The sequence below is a fragment of the Ylistrum balloti genome, unplaced genomic scaffold (genome assembly GCF_031769215.1).
Source record: "Ylistrum balloti isolate Yb309-2 unplaced genomic scaffold, AGI_CSIRO_Ybal_v1 Utg369952, whole genome shotgun sequence".
NCBI classification, from domain to species: Eukaryota; Metazoa; Mollusca; class Bivalvia; order Pectinida; family Pectinidae; genus Ylistrum; species Ylistrum balloti.
Window position 1 is genome coordinate 37,744 of NW_026782054.1, and position 17,381 is coordinate 55,124.

The window sequence follows — 17,381 nt, forward strand, 5'->3', positions numbered from 1 at the left end:
GGCATTGATGGACTTGCTGCTGGACCGAATTTTGGATTTGATCAGAATTTTGCAATAGATACGGGTTTTCAAGGTGGTCCTAATTTCGAAAGAGGTGTTGATTTTCCGGGAAACGGTTTCCAATTTAACCAGCCAGAACCATTTCCTTTCAACGTCCAACAAGATGGATTTATTGACAATGGATTTCCAATCTTTAATCCTAGGCCACAATTTCCCGAGTTTAACAGTTTTCCGCAGCCACTCAATTTTCCAGGACCGATTGGAGGATTTCCTCAAGGTGACGGATTTTCCCCGTCTCCTTTCGATGGTAATGTGTTTCCGGGATTGTCATTTCCGGACCAAATAGGAAATACATTCATTCCTCCTGTTGGAAACGGATTCAATATCATAGGAGAACCTTTTAATTTTATTGGAAATAATGGTATATTTCCCGGTGGACAAGTATTTACCATGTGAAGTACGGCATTTTTTCAAACATGTGTTTGTGCTACTTCTGACAATGATAGTGTTACGGTGAATATCACATCGACATAATATGTCAATCATGTGTTATATTATCCGTGAAAAATGTTTGGATTGCACATAAAAGACAGATGTATGTTTCATTATATATTACTGCAAAATCATATATTTTCGCGGGGCTCAATTTTCGTGTATTTTTTCTTCCTAAATACTACTTTCGTGGATACTTTTGATCCTGGATAAATAAGTATAAAGCAATATATCTTAACAAGACATATGGATTAGTGGAGTACCCAAGAAATCAATGAAAATAAATCCTCCACAAAAATTATTTTACGGTATTGGAATTCAAATAAGTATATCCGTTTAGACATGAATAATAATTATGTCTCGTGTCATTAAAAACTGAATATAATTTAAGTAGAGTGGTGAGAGTAGAAATGACATACAGAGCATAAAAAACATTGTTTTTTTACACACATTTTTACCAGTTCATCTCGATCTCAATATATGGACTTCAATATAATTGTATAATTAACAATAAAATGGATGTTGTACTCCTTAAAACGAATGTGTTTTATTTACAAATATTTTTTATGAAATATTTTAATATATAAACAGTTTTAAAACAAATATATATATAAATATTTTCTCCATTTTAAGTAAAATCAAAGAACAAAAAAGTGGTGATAAACAAAACCGAATTTATGAATGCAATATCGATAAATGCAGCACTTAACTATAACATAGAGATGCGTTTAAAGGAAGTCTTGAAAAGTGCTCTGATAATGAAGGGCTCCTAAAGATAAATACTCTTAGTTTTGTTGATGACTTCCACCATGCAAACCTAAGTGAAACCATAGCGATGACCCGAGGTACATGTATTACAAGACATATGATGGTAATAAAAGCATCGACATTTATATCACAAAAAAGGAAACAGAATATGGCCCAATCAGATCACGGTGGTAGTAGGGTTCCAGTCCAGTCTTCTTAAGGCTGACTTGTGTACTTTTCCTGTCATCGTGATCGTCCTGTCATATCGTGGAAGTAGTGATGTTTGTAAGCCATGTATATATATTATCACTATTGTCGAGTGTGTTTACGATCGAGTAATTTAAAACGTCATTCTTATGCCGACTGGTAGAAAACTGTCCACAATACAATTTCATGGTTCCGTTTATTTTCTTCGTCCGATTTATTGGACACTCCCAAGAAACAATGACTAGCGTATATTGTAAATTTTTATTTGGCTTCTTGACATCTGTCCACAACAATCACCAGTGTACTGGCATTTTGTACATTTTGGCTGTTAACAGTTCTGGATTCAACTGTTCGTGTCTATTACTTTTCAAAATATATACATATATTTACGTGAAAAATCACATAGAAAACTTTACAACTCTATATTAATTGTATTCTAACATTTTAAAAGCAAAATGTTATAAAATAAGTCTTGCCTATAATTTCATAATAATATATTGCACACCTCCATCGTTCTTCGGTAATACCTTTTTTTGTAAATTGTTTTGTTGCTAAATACAAACGTTAACATGCAGTTGGGTATTGACTTTATTGATCAAGTATGTTAGTTGGAAATCAAAATATGTTAAATATAAAAACAAAACAATGAAGGGTGAAGTAAATATAGATGTAAACAGTTACTGCATTAATTTCAGAAGACTCTTAAAATGCAGCTTTTGTAATATACATTGAATACAACCAGAACGTTTTAAATGATTTTTGTGAAGCTGCAGGATCATATATTTTTGTGGTGTCCTATTTTCGTGAACTTTCAGAAAAAAAAATTTGTGGATACTCGTTTTCGTGGATAAATTGGGTATCCATGAAATTAACGAAAATACCCCCATGAAAGATAATGACTTTATAGTGACCTACGGGCTATCGCCCGAGAAATTTAAGTGTTATATATATTTAGTTTCTTTTTCTCAATTTTTATAACTGTATCAATGTTCGTCAACTTTTGGACTTCAAAGCAAACAAAAGGTGTTCAAATTGCTATCTGCGTATTTTATAACAGTTTCCATTTCTTATATAAACATTTCATACAACAGTATTCAACACCTTAAGATATCTTCTATAACCAGGATGAATAATTTGTTAATTATCTAACACCGACAGCCAACATTTGGAATGCATGCCTCGCCTTTAGTACAACACTCAATTTTCCCAGGCAGGTATTCACATCTCTTGGTTCCTACTTTACAGGTTGATGATATGTCAGAGACCACCTGTGAAAATTTACAGGTACCTTTTAAAAATATATTTGATAATGAAGTAAACAACTGCTGCTGACAAAAAAAATCTTCTAATACATTAAAATCATCGATATAATTTTTTGTGGATTCTCTGTTGACTGACAGAGACTTTTGAATTCATGATTGTTTTTTAACCAACGTGAATATTTCTGTTCCATTTTAACCTGTGTTTGCATATTTAACATAAAGCTGCATTTTTATCCTTTTTTCATCTATCGAATGACATATTATAATTGATGTTGGCTACTTTGATTGATGTTAGGAAGTAGAAATATCCGGAAGCTTAGGATTGTTTTATCACAGATTTTGGACCAAAAAATATTAAGTCATGAAAATCAATAGATTTATGGTCAAACATATTACCAAACGATCGTGTGTTGCGGACAACTTTCGGAAACATTAAGTAAATTGGTTTTTTATATTAAGGATTTTCAGAAAAAATATATGGGTATCGTGATAGCAGCATATCCTTTACGAATCTGTATATTTCAGAGAAATATCACGATTTATCCTAATTTTTAAAGTTCTAATGCACTTCTACTGGTCTCGATAGTGAAGATAAATGCCTAAATTCTAAAACCTAAGAGGCGACTACGAACCGAGCGCATTATTTCTATAAATATATGAATTCAGGAGGACGACAATAACATATGTACATTCTGAACCGTGTCATTATTCTAATGAATTAAAACAATACAATGTTAAAAGCCAAGACTTATTAGAATTTCATAACCTTTTAACGTTACAAGAAGAAGTAGATATTGGATCTACATCTCCCATCAAATGTCTTATACGTACCTGTTCCTGTTGCCTTCCAAGAAGACCGTCGATTACTTTTTTCCAGTCGTCGAGTGTCCATGTTGGTTCTGCTTGAATCATGACGTCATTGATCATAAAGGCGGGAGTCCAGGCTACCCCTCCTGTACAAAGGGAGATTAATCTTATACTCACTCAATTCAAGCGGGTTATCCATAATTTACTTGTCTGGATCAAGTATATATTTTATAAACCATTTATTGTTTGTAAGTTATCTTCATTGTAGATTTTTAAGAGTCGAAAATGATTCTGAGAGGTGCAAGGTATCTTTCTAACATTTAATCATGATAATTCATTCGCAACATATTTTCAAAGGAGAGAAAATTTCTCTCTATGTCGTCATGGGTTTGTATTCATATTGTACAGAAACTTGAACAAGTGACTTATCAACGCATATAACAAATAAAGTTCTCGCTAAAGTTCTGAGTTTTGCATTAAAGTTACAGAAGTTGGACAGTGTCTAACACTTACCGTGTACGTATATTTTTATGAACGTCATGTGATATTAAAGGGCATTGCATACATTTTAGCCGCCTAATTTTATCTTTCCTTCAATCGTAGCGACAAGCTTACGTATCGCAAAGATGAATGATTTCATTTTTACGGTGGCCTTTCCATTCATATGTAGCAAAATCCCTGTTTTCCCATCTATGTTGGTGACATACAACAGTTTTCTCAAAGCTAAGATTGCTTCAAATATCTGGGTTAGCTGTCGACTGCTGACAGAAAAGACAATACTGGCTGGTAGAAAATGGGTTTCATTGTAATTTCACGATCCCATATGCGAAACAAATGAAGCGAAAGACGCTTACCATTCCGAGACAAATCAAATGATACTATTTTCATTGTAAATCTTTGTTCATAGTTAACCTCACATTTTTTCGTTGGAACCACGACTTTGCTAATGTGTTGATACTTTCGTGTAATTTCAGTGTATTTATGCGTCACAGTATATTAAGCTAAACTGTCTTAATGACTCCTGGTAATAAAATGTCGACAACTTTACGTATTTTCACTATTATGTGTATGGTTTGATGTACTTACTCGTCGCGGTGTACTTCCAATCCAGGCGAGTGGATTCCTCTATGGCAGAGTCTTTGTACATATCGTTGAATTTGGGTCCACTAAGTTTTAAGTTGGTCGCGAGTGATGCGAACAAGCTGTGTTAAATAAAATGAATATTGTAAGGTAAGTATATTGCTGTTTTTTCCGCTTTATTTATGAAACTAAATTCATACATTCCTTTTTATTTTTCTGACATAGCTGTTCCGCACGAGTTATATCGTTTATAATATTGATAACCCATTAACTATTGTCACACAGATATAGCAATGTCTCGTTGCAAATGTCTTATTGTTAATTAATTTCTTTCTGTGCCTTCGTAAATTTTGTAAACATAATTTATATTACATGTGATTTGATTCCCTCCCCCACAAATAAATGTCGTTATTATAATTATATTTTTGTCATTATTTTACTTACTCTTGCACGTCTTTTTCTGTTTTATCATGTGTGACGTCATTAGAAAATTTTTCGATATTATCATATACGGCACCAATCCAATGGTATGTGTAGTTTCCTGTGCTTAATACATCAACAATCTGTGCTCCCTAGAATAACACAAAACCATCAATCTAAGAGTGTATTATGGTTCCATATTAGGTCACAAGTAGACGTCAGAAAGGTCAACATATTTTCATCCAATGTTTTCTAATGTATAAGACAGTATTGTAAATCGCTTGTATTTTACGTGGGATTTATTTTCGCGTTAATATATGTGGAGAGTCCATCGCGACTTCAAATCCTTCCCGATTATTTGTACGAAAACAACTCTGGATGGCTTTCATGTTGATTTGGTTACCGATATCGGCGTCCTGGTCTCTAATAGCACATCATACGCGAATTTAAAGTCATTTCTAGATCAGCGTTCGCGAAATCCTGTATTCGCGATTCTGTCTGGAGAGGTAAATTCGCGAAATAAAATATTCGCGAAATCTATGTGATTTACAGTATTTCAGAAACAAATTAGGATAGCGAATAATCCGTTTTTAGTATAGATTTCTTTTCACAACAATAGATGCCATCCGGTTTTCCGACATGAACATCTTTAAAATAACTAAGCGGATATAGAATAAACGAATACAACGAAAACCGATGTCAACACACAATGGCAATATTGCAACAGTAAACCTAATGGATATGAGTGAAGACATTGTGAGAAAATAATCCTAACTTGATTCCCTCGCTGTTCCTTGGGCCATCTCCCAAGACGACGTCAGAGCGCCTAGACTTGATTTCCAGCATGAAACTTAAACATTGCTATATGAAGTTAATCATCGTTTTTACAAGTTGAAAATTCAAAGGGTCGCTGGCACATTGTTCAAATTATGATAATTGATTAACGTTGATTATATTTCGTAAGAGCATTAGAACAATCATGTCACCAGAAATTCACTAGTTTGCCTTATATCCTTTTGATACTATTATCCAAATAAAATTTTAATTAAATCGATCATCCGATCACAGGTTATCAAATATATCCGACGAACTTACCTTTGCAGCCAGGAAACTGTTTCTATGGTAAGGCAACGGGAACAGATGTGTAATAAATCGGACCCTGTCTGCACCATAGTAATCTGCTACTTTGAGGAGATTTGGCCAGGCATTTTGACTGTCGGGGCACAGCGGTCCTAAATAAGCTGAAAGCTGTATAGGAGCAGAGGTTTTCCCCAATCCATAAGTAAATCCTAGTGGCTTACTAGGGATGGGAATCTGGCCATACACCGTCCCCAAAAATACACAGACAACTATTGCGGCAATGTTCCTCATTGTGAATCCTTGTGTTGTACTTCGTCAGAAGCCTTTATATATATAAATATGATAAAGGTTATCGGTTAGTGGTCATGTGCAGCCTTCGATAATATTTGCATCTGAACACAGGGGCCAAATGTTTATCTGTAAGTCTAACATATCTATCACTAGTAGAATATTTATATATATAAATTATCCCGAATCACTTCTAGGACGATAACTAGCCCCTGTGTAGCCGTATGTGACATATCAGATGGGTATATATGATATTCCCATGATTTAACCCTTATCCTGGTGTCACACGTTGTTAGCAAACAACCGTGTGACTTTAGATAACGATTACGGTTCAAACGTACCGGTAACACGTGTAGTTTGTGTATACATAAACACGTACTCGGGCCTTCTTGAAAACGAGTTTTGAATTACATGGCGAGTGTCGGCTATGAAGCAGGAGACGCTTAACCTTCCGAACACCTGGTCTTAATATCTTTGTGCTTTTTTAGGAGTCTTCGTGTAATTTTGTTGACATTTTTGCCTGACATTCATGGAATTGTAGTTCGAATTATGATCATGTTGACAGGTTGGTATTTTCTTGTTCTTTTGTATCATAAACATATAACGAGGACATTAAACAATACAGACAAAAGATTATGATATAATCAGAGGTAACAATTCAGAGGTATTTATGTACCGAGACACTTTCTTAAGAAAGAACGAGAACTTAAATTTCTCATTAAGAAAACTAATGATACGGAACTTTCCCTCGTACTTCTTTCGGTTTGTAGCAATGCTTTCCAATGACGGAATGATCACGAAAATGAATCCATCATGTTTTTAACAGGTGCGTGTTTTCTTGGTACAAAGGAATAGGTTGCTGATGGACTTAAGACTCTGGTTTTCGCCGGTTCAGAACTTTAGATATTTCTCAATATATTAAATAGTATTTAATTTTGGTGTCACTGTACCTCCCCACATAGTGTTTGTTTTATTCCGACCAACTCCTATTCTTCAGTCGGTTCCTAGTCTCAAACAATTTAGGCCCATAGCTTAAGACAAACGGATTACTATCAATACTGGAGGATATAAAAATTATATGGTTACTGACTTAATTTTCAGGAGTGATTAGTTTTACATATGGGCCAGAAAAACAAATTCTGTGTTTAAATTGAACACTGAAAATGTAAGATATTTTATCTGCTACTCAAAATTACCAGTTTTACAAATTGTAATTCATATTGAGACCTTTGCAAAAAGTGTCCATCTTAAGATCAAATCATGTTGAAGACAAGCTATAGTTAACCGTCATTGAAATTAAAGAGAGACTTCATTAGATTTTAGAAGAAAAACATTTACAGGATAACCTCTGAAAATTCTGAGTGGGTAAGCAACTTTTCCTTCATTGACAACAGTGTTCGAGTAAATAGAGATCAATCCGAAAACAGTAACGTTCTGAAAATGATCACAAGGTTCATAGCAACGTGCATGTATATCTATAGATATAGATCTATAGATCACAAGGCGCTTGGACACCAAACTAATCAACAGATGAATGTATCTTTGCTAAGTTAGTGCAAATGGTGATTTTGTTATCAGTACCCCAGTTGTCACATTGAGAGCATGACATTATCTGTTCTTTTCTTTGACCTATGTTTATATGGCAGAAGCTATCGAGGCAGAAGACACTAATTATCCACTACCTAACCTCCCCCTGTACATCCGATTCTATTATCCTTTTATTTTCTTATTCAATAGTCTTTGTTGAAATTGTGACTTAATGCTCACTTTGTTGATATTTTGACTTCCTTTCATCAATTTCAAATTGAAATAGATTTTTTGTTTATATGTTCCCATTCACATTCTTACCATTGAATAATCCAAAGGTTTCTGACGATTTTATCTACTTTTAACAAGAGTACTGCACAGCGAAACAAAATACGTCCGTGAATATCCAAAACAGCAAAGGGGCATAACTCTTATTCAAATCGTCTTATCAAAACCCCATTCAGGAAAATACAATTTCATATCATGGTGATCATGCCTACCAAGTTTCATAAAGATCGGCTGAAAAATGTTGGAGATCTTCGGACAAGATTTCTAAAGTGAAATAAACAAAGGGCCACAACTCTTGTTCAAATCACCAAATCAAAAGCCCGTTCAGGAAAACACAACTTCATATCATGGTGATTAAGCCTACCAAGTTTCATAAAGATCGGCTGACAAATGTAGGAGAAGATCTGCGGACAAATAAAAGTTTACGACGAATGCCGGATGCCGGATGGACGGACGGACGGACAGCGCCATACCATAATACGTAAGTCTTTCGACGGGCGTATAAAAACTATATCTGCCAGAAAATAATATATCAAAAATTGTCTTATTAACCACTGAATAACTCCATGTTTCATTGAAGTTGTGTTTAAATGAAAAATAAAAACAAAAAGGCAAACCTATTATCAATGTTTATTCATAATACACATCGTTCTGCTGTGAATATACCCTCCCATTGCACCAATCCATCTTCCTCCATGACTCAATATCCCGGCGTATCAATAATCTAACAACTACATATGGTATACATGTAAAATTTACATACAAAATGACCAGATTTACATTTTATTTGTACGTATCCATTACAATTAACCTTTCAAGGCACTCTCGTGTTAAGAGTTCAAAGAATTTTGAATATTGTAGAGTAATTTTCATTAGTTTCAGTAATAGTACAGCGATTTGTTCTTTCAGTCCATATTTTTAACAGTGTATCCCTCCAAAAACAATATAGGAAAGAATATAAAAAAATGTTTGATCAAACACATTTGGAGTCTTTGACCATATGAAAATTGAAACCCTGTCAACCAGGCTCTTTACTCTGCATATTACTGACAAAGTTCAAGGCCAGCACACAGAAGCTTTCACATGAGTGCCTTTCCTTTTTCCACTGCAAGGAATAAGGGAGTAAGTCAAATTGAAAAGCGATTATACAGGGGATTGGAGATTTATTCTTTTCCAAATAGGATTGAGTTTAAGAGATTCCAAGTCTTATACAACAGTTGCCATTAAAATTATCAAAATATACCAAAAATCAATTCTAATCTATGTATGTACCTAGCTCTAGGCCTTCAAGTTTATCATACTAAGACCAAACACTACTGATATATATACTTGTATATGGCACAGTGCTGTAGTTTGATTTCAAGAGATAATGCATATATATACATAAATTACTAAACTTGATTGCTACATGTGATTTTAAACAAGTGTCGAAATTCTGATCCTACTGACTTTTGCAATTATTCATGACTGCAAAGATTGATAACAGTGTAGATTTTATACTTGTTGGAAAAGCCTCTGGAAACATATTTAATGTGCTCCAGAAACTGCTACATCCAGGTCTGAAACAAGGACACTGCATAATCTAGATTATTTATTTCTAACAATGCAAGCAAGAATTGCAGGTATCATAAATATCCCAATTTTTTCTATGATCCAATTCAACATGAAACATTTCGGACGCTTGTTGTAAATGAATAGTAACTTTAACTAGAATACACTGCGATAGTTTCACGGCAAACCTATGAATATGGGTGATACAATATCAATGTGTTTAAAATTCAAATTCTTTTCCTTTGTGGCAATGATTCAGACTTCTCTATCAAATGCCATCAACTGACTGATTTCAACTTTTAATATCATCTTATTATTTCAGTTCAAATCTGGATCCCTAGTATTCATGAACAAGAGGCACATGAGCTTTAACAGTCATCTGACTACGCATGAAGGTTGCAAAGCAGTGGAAGTAGCAGGACAGTTAGTAAATGATTGAGAGTATTTTAGCAGTATTGACAAAATATACTTCTCATTCTATTCCCACAAAATTTCAGCTCATTTGCTGAATTATAACTTGAAATGGAGTTTAAAATGCATTTTTTAAGACGGCGGCCATATTGGATTTCTGACTGACCTTCAAAATAACAACACTTTCATTGAAATGGTTAGAGCGATCTCAGGATTATTTGAGGAAAGTTTCAGATGAATCCTACTGGTGAAACATAAGAAAATGTCAAAAATAGGAGTTGTTCAGAGAAACCGTAATTGTGCCATAATGTTACAAAATGGCTGTCAATGCTGACATGTTCAACTTTTGACAAGGAAAAAAATGATAATATTTTGTTTGTTCCCTGTCCTTAACATCCCCGCCAATTTTCAGCTTAAATTCATCAGTGGAACATAAGTTTAAAACTATTTTTTTTCAAAGATGGTAGCCATTTTGGATCTTGGAATAATCCGAAAACACTTGGTCAGTATCATCTCAGGATCATTTCAGACAAGTTTCACCCCAATTCCAGTGATGGAAATTAAGAACAAGTTCACAATGTAAAAGTTTAAGCACAGTGGACCAGGTGACCAAACAGCATATACAGAAATCAGATTTTTTGTTTTAAACTTTCTATACAACTACCCTACAAACTGCAGTGAAGATACATTATGAAAATCTATTCAAGAATGGATGTACAAAAAGGACAAATATTAAAGTGAATTTTGGCAAATTTATGGCATCAATGTGTAACTAACAAACATAATTAGTCACAACATCTTAATATATATACATAATTAAGATGTTTACTTACAATCTCATTGAAAAAAAATTATATCATCAGTGATTCAAAGACTTGTTGCCTTCTATGAAACCATCTCTTTTCATATTCATTTCAGAACACCAGTTTTTCATTAAGAAGAGAGATACAGTATCTGCAATAACAAAAACAATATATGTAAAGTTTTTGTACTTAATTCAATTGAATTAGTTTCTTTTTTTGTTACATAAATAAAACATTTAAAACTTCAATTTGAATTTGCAATATATATTTTTCTTTTTCAAATCTATACATATACTGGGTTTGTAATTGACATTTCATGCAAGAACTTTAAATTTACAAAGTTAACTTCTATTTTTGGAAATGTTCATTTCAAGATCATGCTAGGCCTTACTAGGATCACTGTCACTTTCTTTACAATATGGTAAAGCGTCATCCCTTGATACCAACTGATACAGCTAGGGAGAAATTTCTCTCGTTCCAATAGATAGAATGTTAGACAAATAAAACAGAAGTCCTGGATTTCATCCCTTCCAAATCTTTCTGTTATAATGGCACTCACATATAGAAACTTGACAAAAACACACAGCATTTCTTTCCAAAGCATTACTGTTACCTGGAAAACGTAAGGGTATATTCTTTCCTAAAGAGGGGAGCAGGTCATCCTTGTAAGACAACTAGCTGCTTCCTAATAACACGGCTAGAAAGAATTTCTTTTTCGTTCAATCAAATGAAGCATTAGACTAGTAAGCCGGAGGTCCAATGTCCAATTCCTCATTAGCAGAGGGACTGGTTAAAGTAATGATTTCTACTACATACATCTGTATGTACAACCTCTCAGTCTGTCTGCACTACAAACCAATCAACACATTTATCTAACTGAACAGGAATCACCTTATTCAAGCCATTATCATATTAACGATAAGCTTACCATTGCATGATGGTTTATTGTGAGACTGAAAAATACTCAAGAATTTCAAAGAATATACTTCAGGCAGTTAAAATCGCCATTATCAATCAATCAGGTTTTTTTTTGGTTTTTTTTGCATATCTGTAATGTTCAAGTAACTTGTGCCCAAATCCTTTGTTGTATATATAAAAACTTACCACAATAAAGAATGCTTGATAATAACTTTAAAACAAATTATATATGTACACTGTATAAATATTTCATCTTTGTTAAAACCACAACTAATAAATATGAGAATCTATGCTTTATGTAAGGTAAATAATAAACAACATATACACGTAGGGAATAATTTTACCAGAAATGCCCTTTGAAGAAATAACGAAAGATAATCTGAGGCAGATTTAAATTCACAAAACTTTTTTCCAAGATATAGGATAATTAGATACTATATTTAACCAGTGCTAAGCCAAGGTAGCTAACATAGAAACTCAGATCTAATTTAAATGGTGGGATTACTGTTATAGTGTTTGTTATATATGGCTAAAACACTGATATTAGTCAGTGGGGCAACACACGTAGCGACATGAATTCGAAAAAAATCATGAAGACAAATTAAAAAATTCATAACCAACTAACGATGCAGTTTTCTTAGAATATTCATTGACCTGCAATTGACACAGATCAGTGGATTATGACCAAAAATATGGCCTTGTTTGCTTATTTCAATAAAATTGGAGTCTGAAGTAGTTTGCTGGTTTCATAGTTATTGATTATCCATTGCTTCATCAAATATAAAAAAAGAAGTATGTCGGGCTTACATATACATCCCAACTAATCTTATTGAACAATGAGCCTGCTTTGTATTTCAGATATACCTGTCTTGTCAGAAACAGGAGTTTGTAAAATATTAACAGATAAGGAACCAGAGATTCAAACTAGAAGCTGTAGTGAGTGTAAGACAAACACTTATCTAAAATACAAAATTAATATCAGTTCAAAATGAGAATATTTAACATCTAAATGAGCCTGCACTACACGAACAGTTTTACAAACAATAAAAAGGACGAATTCCATTTTCACTCTATGGATTTATATTGTCGCATTTTAATATAAACAAAATGTCCTTTAAATCTTAAAAGGACACCTTCAAATATATCCATTCTGGGTCCAGTTTCCAGCTAATTATTCTTGCTTTCGAATTCAAAGTTTAAAAATCACAACATATCATTATGTAAAAATGTACAATCTATATGTAAAAAGAGCCAGGAGAATGAATATGTACGTATGGGGAGGGCTGCTTTTTGAGGTATTTCCTTGTTCTATTTCATTTGAAGATTCATAATAACAGAAAAAAAATTGGGTATACATCTCATAAATGCTGAATCATCTACAATTCTGTTAAACAGATCTAATTCATTATATATACATCAATGCTTTGGGGGTTGGGCTTGTTTTCCCATCCTATGTATAAATATGTGTATATGTATGTGAAATATTTTTGAAATTTGAATAAAATATTGTTTAAACTCATTTTGTGTTACTACAATGTATAACATTAAATTAAGATATTTTTTTCAGATTTCAAAAATTCATACAGAAATGGAGGAAGAATCATTACACAGCAGGCAGCATTGTGAAATAAAAGGAAGAGGATGAGAAAAGTTTTAAATATACAACTGATTAAGTGAATATGCCTGATTTCAATTCTCTTCTCAACATTTTATAAATTTCATTTTGTGATATATCAATTTTTATATGTTATAATTATTTTAATAAATTAAACAGAACAAAATGCATTTTGTAGGATGTTTTACCTCAGTTTTTCAAAAAAGATTCAAAATTAATCTGAATTAAGTTCTGAGTGAATGGAAACATCATAATACCGTCCACAAGGCAGAAATATACACAATATTATGATATTAAAACCTGGAACAGTTTTGAAAAGACATTTTTCTATAAATTCTACCTTTGGAGTCATGTACAATCACTACAACAAAGAAGTCAAATAACAAATACTGTTTAACATATTAAGAAGGAAGGAATTTACCAGGGATGGCATGAAGCAGAAATCAATTATCTCAGTTACTACAGTGATAATATTTCAGCTTTGAACTTCAATTCCCATTGTCATTGTTGTTTATACAGGAATAGTTTATAAAAATACTGGAAATGGAAACACTGCATTTTTGTACAACCTCTACTAAAAATTAACGAAGAAAAGTTCTAAATCTTGTCTGCAGTGTATATAAAGACTGATAGCTCACTCTTAATGTCTCAAAGAGTGAAGAAAATACACCAAATTTAATCTGATTTTTTCCCAAATTTTCTCTATGATTTCATGAAGATTTACCTATATTTATCCTTTTAAACAGTGTTACATTTTATATAAGGCTGATACATTTCAGTTTCGGGATAAGAAACAATCTGTCATTTTGTACAAAAAAATACAGAAAAAGTGCATAATACCAATTAAATGGTGACAAATACAAATTTGTCAAATTACAAATGTACATATAAAATTCCGATACAATTACAACCATTTGCCATCAAAAAAATAGCATCAATCAATATTGTTACACATTTTCTATTAAAATTTCTTTTCAATCTCATCATTATCAGACAAATGCTCCTTCTAAAAAATTCTTCAATTTGGTCAACAGACTCAACTCCCATTGGAGTTTTCTGTGCGTTTGTCTGAGCTCAGTTCCTCGCCTGATTCTGATGCTTTGTCTGATACCTGATTAACCTCTGCGACAACATCAATCGTACTTATTACAACTGGCTGGTTGTCTAGTCTGTTGGCATCCTCAATACCATGTTTCCGTAACATTCCCCGGAGAATTTCAATTTCTTGTTCTTGTGTGGAACAATACTCTCTGTATTTTGTAAGTTCCTGTTCACAAGCCTGGCGTAGTCGTCTCTCTCTCAAGAGTCTCTTCTCTGCTTGTTTTTTCACTGACATCACAATACCTGCAGAAAAGACACTACAATTCTAAAACTTCTAAATATCAACTGCTGATATCTATCTTTATAAATAAAAAAAAAAATTTCCCACTCAAATAATGATAAACATATTTTTTCAAACACATAAAGATTTATAAACAATTGCCTGAAAACTTGCTAATTCATATAGATACACAAAGTTCTTCATCCCAGATCCTACAAATACTGTATGATAGCTATTTTTTTCAAGATTTTGCTTTATTTGAGACAAACTAAGTTATGTGTAGCTGTAAATACACTTCCGTCTTACAGTATATGGTCTTAAAATCATGGAAACCACCTACTTATGCCATTACCAATCAGAAGATTACAAATAATTGTAATCGTGAAAATGATATCATTGGATTACCATACTAAATTTTGTAATTTAGATGTCAATATAATAAGCAGTTATAATCCATACACAAAATTTTGTATGACCTGTGCAACATTACTGCAACAGTATACTCGCACATCGCTAGTCTGTGTTTTACATTTAAAATATGAGCAACTTTATTTTTGTGAATGATCAATCATAATTCAGATAAATTTTTACAGAAATAATTTTGAGTAATATCATGAAATAATATTCTCTTATGAACTAATACACTGAGTCTCAAACTGTGATGATAGTATGTCTTCAAAGTAAGATCATCAACAGGGGATTATAATAAATTTTGAACCAATTTTCACAAATGGCCCAAGTGGGATATCGGTCCTAGGCCTCCCACCTAGATACCCGAGGATATACTGGGGGTTAATGTGACAGGTTGAGCTAAAATTCAGAGAAACAGTCACCACAGGCTAGAGGAAGTTTCTTATAATTTATTAGGTATTGTCTGCAAGTTTTGCCCTTAAACTTTGGCTTCATCAGGACATAGTATTGTTAAAATTGAAATTTAAGATACTGTGTCCTGATTTAGCCAAAGATTTAGCACAAAACTGGTAGCTAATAAAATACTAGAAACAACCTCCAGCCTGTTGTGATTGCTTCTGCAGATTTTCATTTTCACAAATATGACAATAATTACTTGGATAAAGTGAAGTTGCTGATATATATAGCTAGGTATTCAGATTTCTGTTTTCATACCATTTAGGATTCTTGTGACCCTCCATAATCTTAGCACCACCAAGAGGCCAATGCCACTTTCAGGACCTTCGTGGGAACGGAACACGATGTCAAGGACAAACGACACAATGACGATTATGGCATCAAAGACTTCCATCTTGTGTTTTAGAAAGCTCAGTCGATAGGCATAGATACGGACAATAATCTCAATAACAAACAAACAGAGAATAGCAATACTCGAGTAGTGAAGAATCTGAGGAGCAATGTGATTTTCATGGTCTGGTAGATTCACGATGTTCATATCCAGAAGAAGCTCAGCTATAACCAGAAGACAGTCCAAAATGACAAAACACACCACAATGATCTGAAACTTGTTCGTATGGAGAATGTGTACCAGCCTCTCTCTGAATGTTCGGAACTCCTGTTTTGCTTCATCAGAATCTGTTGTAATAGAACTGTTGGAATCATCTTTTTCAATAACTTTCTCCAAGTCATCGTGTAATTTATGAAAACCCTCCATCTGAATCTGAAAACAAGATTTTTATTTTCATATCATTTTATTCGAGAGACAGAGAGAGACAAAAAAAGATTTAGTTTATGTCAATATCGCACATGAGTCACTGCCTATCCTACTTTATTTTTCCACCATGTTTGTAAGTCTTAAGTCTTAGATTATTGGCAATAGGGAAATATCCTTCCTTCTTACATTAAGCCATCTAAAGCACTGCAATATATAGCTATAAGTCGAAGAATGTGAGTACCTCTGCACAATATCATTTCTACAACGAACGTGCTCATTCGGTATATATGCGTACTGACCAAAAATAACGATAAACTGAGAAAAATCCGTTGATGTTAATTCACAAAACTATCGTTGTCAACGCGATATCGTGCAAAAGGTAACCATAAATTTATTAAATCATCATAAACATAAAACGCACACGTGTGTGTTACGTTCAACTTGTCAAAACAGCACTGTTTACTGTGCGGTATGTAGCACGAGCAACACCCCCTTTTCAGCCGAAGGCATCAAGTGCAATGTTATCACCGAATATATTTTCTTCGATATAACAAAATTTGTCAGACGGATACCTTCATAATTGCCTCTTCTAAGACGTTAATGTCAATTTTCGAAGATTTTCATCGAGATTTGTATTCGGTCCTCAAAGCAGGTAACGGAAACCACAATAAAAACAATAGACAAAGTGTGTTATTGTTTACAAAGCACCAAAATGGTTTCTTCTCGTTTAATACGAGAGTTTCGCGTTGAATCACATTTTTTGGAATTATAGTACGGAGCGCGGATTATATTTCAACGGATTTTCATTATAATTTCCCCAGTAACATATAGTAAATCCTTTTGACTAATGCTTAACGAACTTTGTGGTTTACTCATTTTGTCTCAACATTTTTTGTTGCGAAGATTTTTTTATCAACCTGTAGTATGGATACATTATAAA

General features: G+C 33.3%; 2 protein-coding genes across 2 annotated transcripts; both read right to left on the reverse strand.

Moving 5' to 3' along the window:
• Positions 1 to 2,591: 2,591 nt before the first annotated feature.
• Positions 2,592 to 6,386, reverse strand: LOC132547376 (uncharacterized). The gene is made up of 5 exons (XM_060211135.1): positions 6,111 to 6,386; positions 5,040 to 5,167; positions 4,602 to 4,717; positions 3,540 to 3,661; positions 2,592 to 2,714 (listed from the first exon to the last, which is right to left on the reverse strand). The coding sequence occupies exons 1-5, from the start codon at positions 6,384 to 6,386 to the stop codon at positions 2,592 to 2,594; spliced, it is 765 nt and encodes a 254-aa protein (XP_060067118.1).
• A 7,233-nt stretch (positions 6,387 to 13,619) lies between these two features.
• LOC132547383 (voltage-gated hydrogen channel 1-like) lies at positions 13,620 to 17,116 on the reverse strand. The gene is made up of 3 exons (XM_060211141.1): positions 17,014 to 17,116; positions 15,943 to 16,447; positions 13,620 to 14,840 (listed from the first exon to the last, which is right to left on the reverse strand). The coding sequence occupies exons 1-3, from the start codon at positions 17,017 to 17,019 to the stop codon at positions 14,533 to 14,535; spliced, it is 819 nt and encodes a 272-aa protein (XP_060067124.1). The 5' UTR covers positions 17,020 to 17,116; the 3' UTR covers positions 13,620 to 14,532.
• Between the last annotated feature and the right edge of the window lie 265 nt (positions 17,117 to 17,381).

Excerpts from the sequence above, each read along its gene's own strand:
- LOC132547376 (XM_060211135.1), bottom strand. The coding sequence starts at position 6,386 with ATGAGGAACATTGCCGCAATAGTTGTCTGTGTATTTTTGGGGACGGTG. Across the intron at positions 5,168-6,110 it reads ACAGTTTCCTGGCTGCAAAG|GGAGCACAGATTGTTGATGT; the intron begins GTAAGTTCGTCG and ends GTGTTATTCTAG. Across the intron at positions 2,715-3,539 it reads TTGGAAGGCAACAGGAACAG|GTGGTCTCTGACATATCATC; the intron begins GTACGTATAAGA and ends AAATTTTCACAG.
- LOC132547383 (XM_060211141.1), bottom strand. Across the intron at positions 14,841-15,942 it reads GGTCACAAGAATCCTAAATG|GTATTGTGATGTCAGTGAAA; the intron begins GTATGAAAACAG and ends TCTTTTCTGCAG.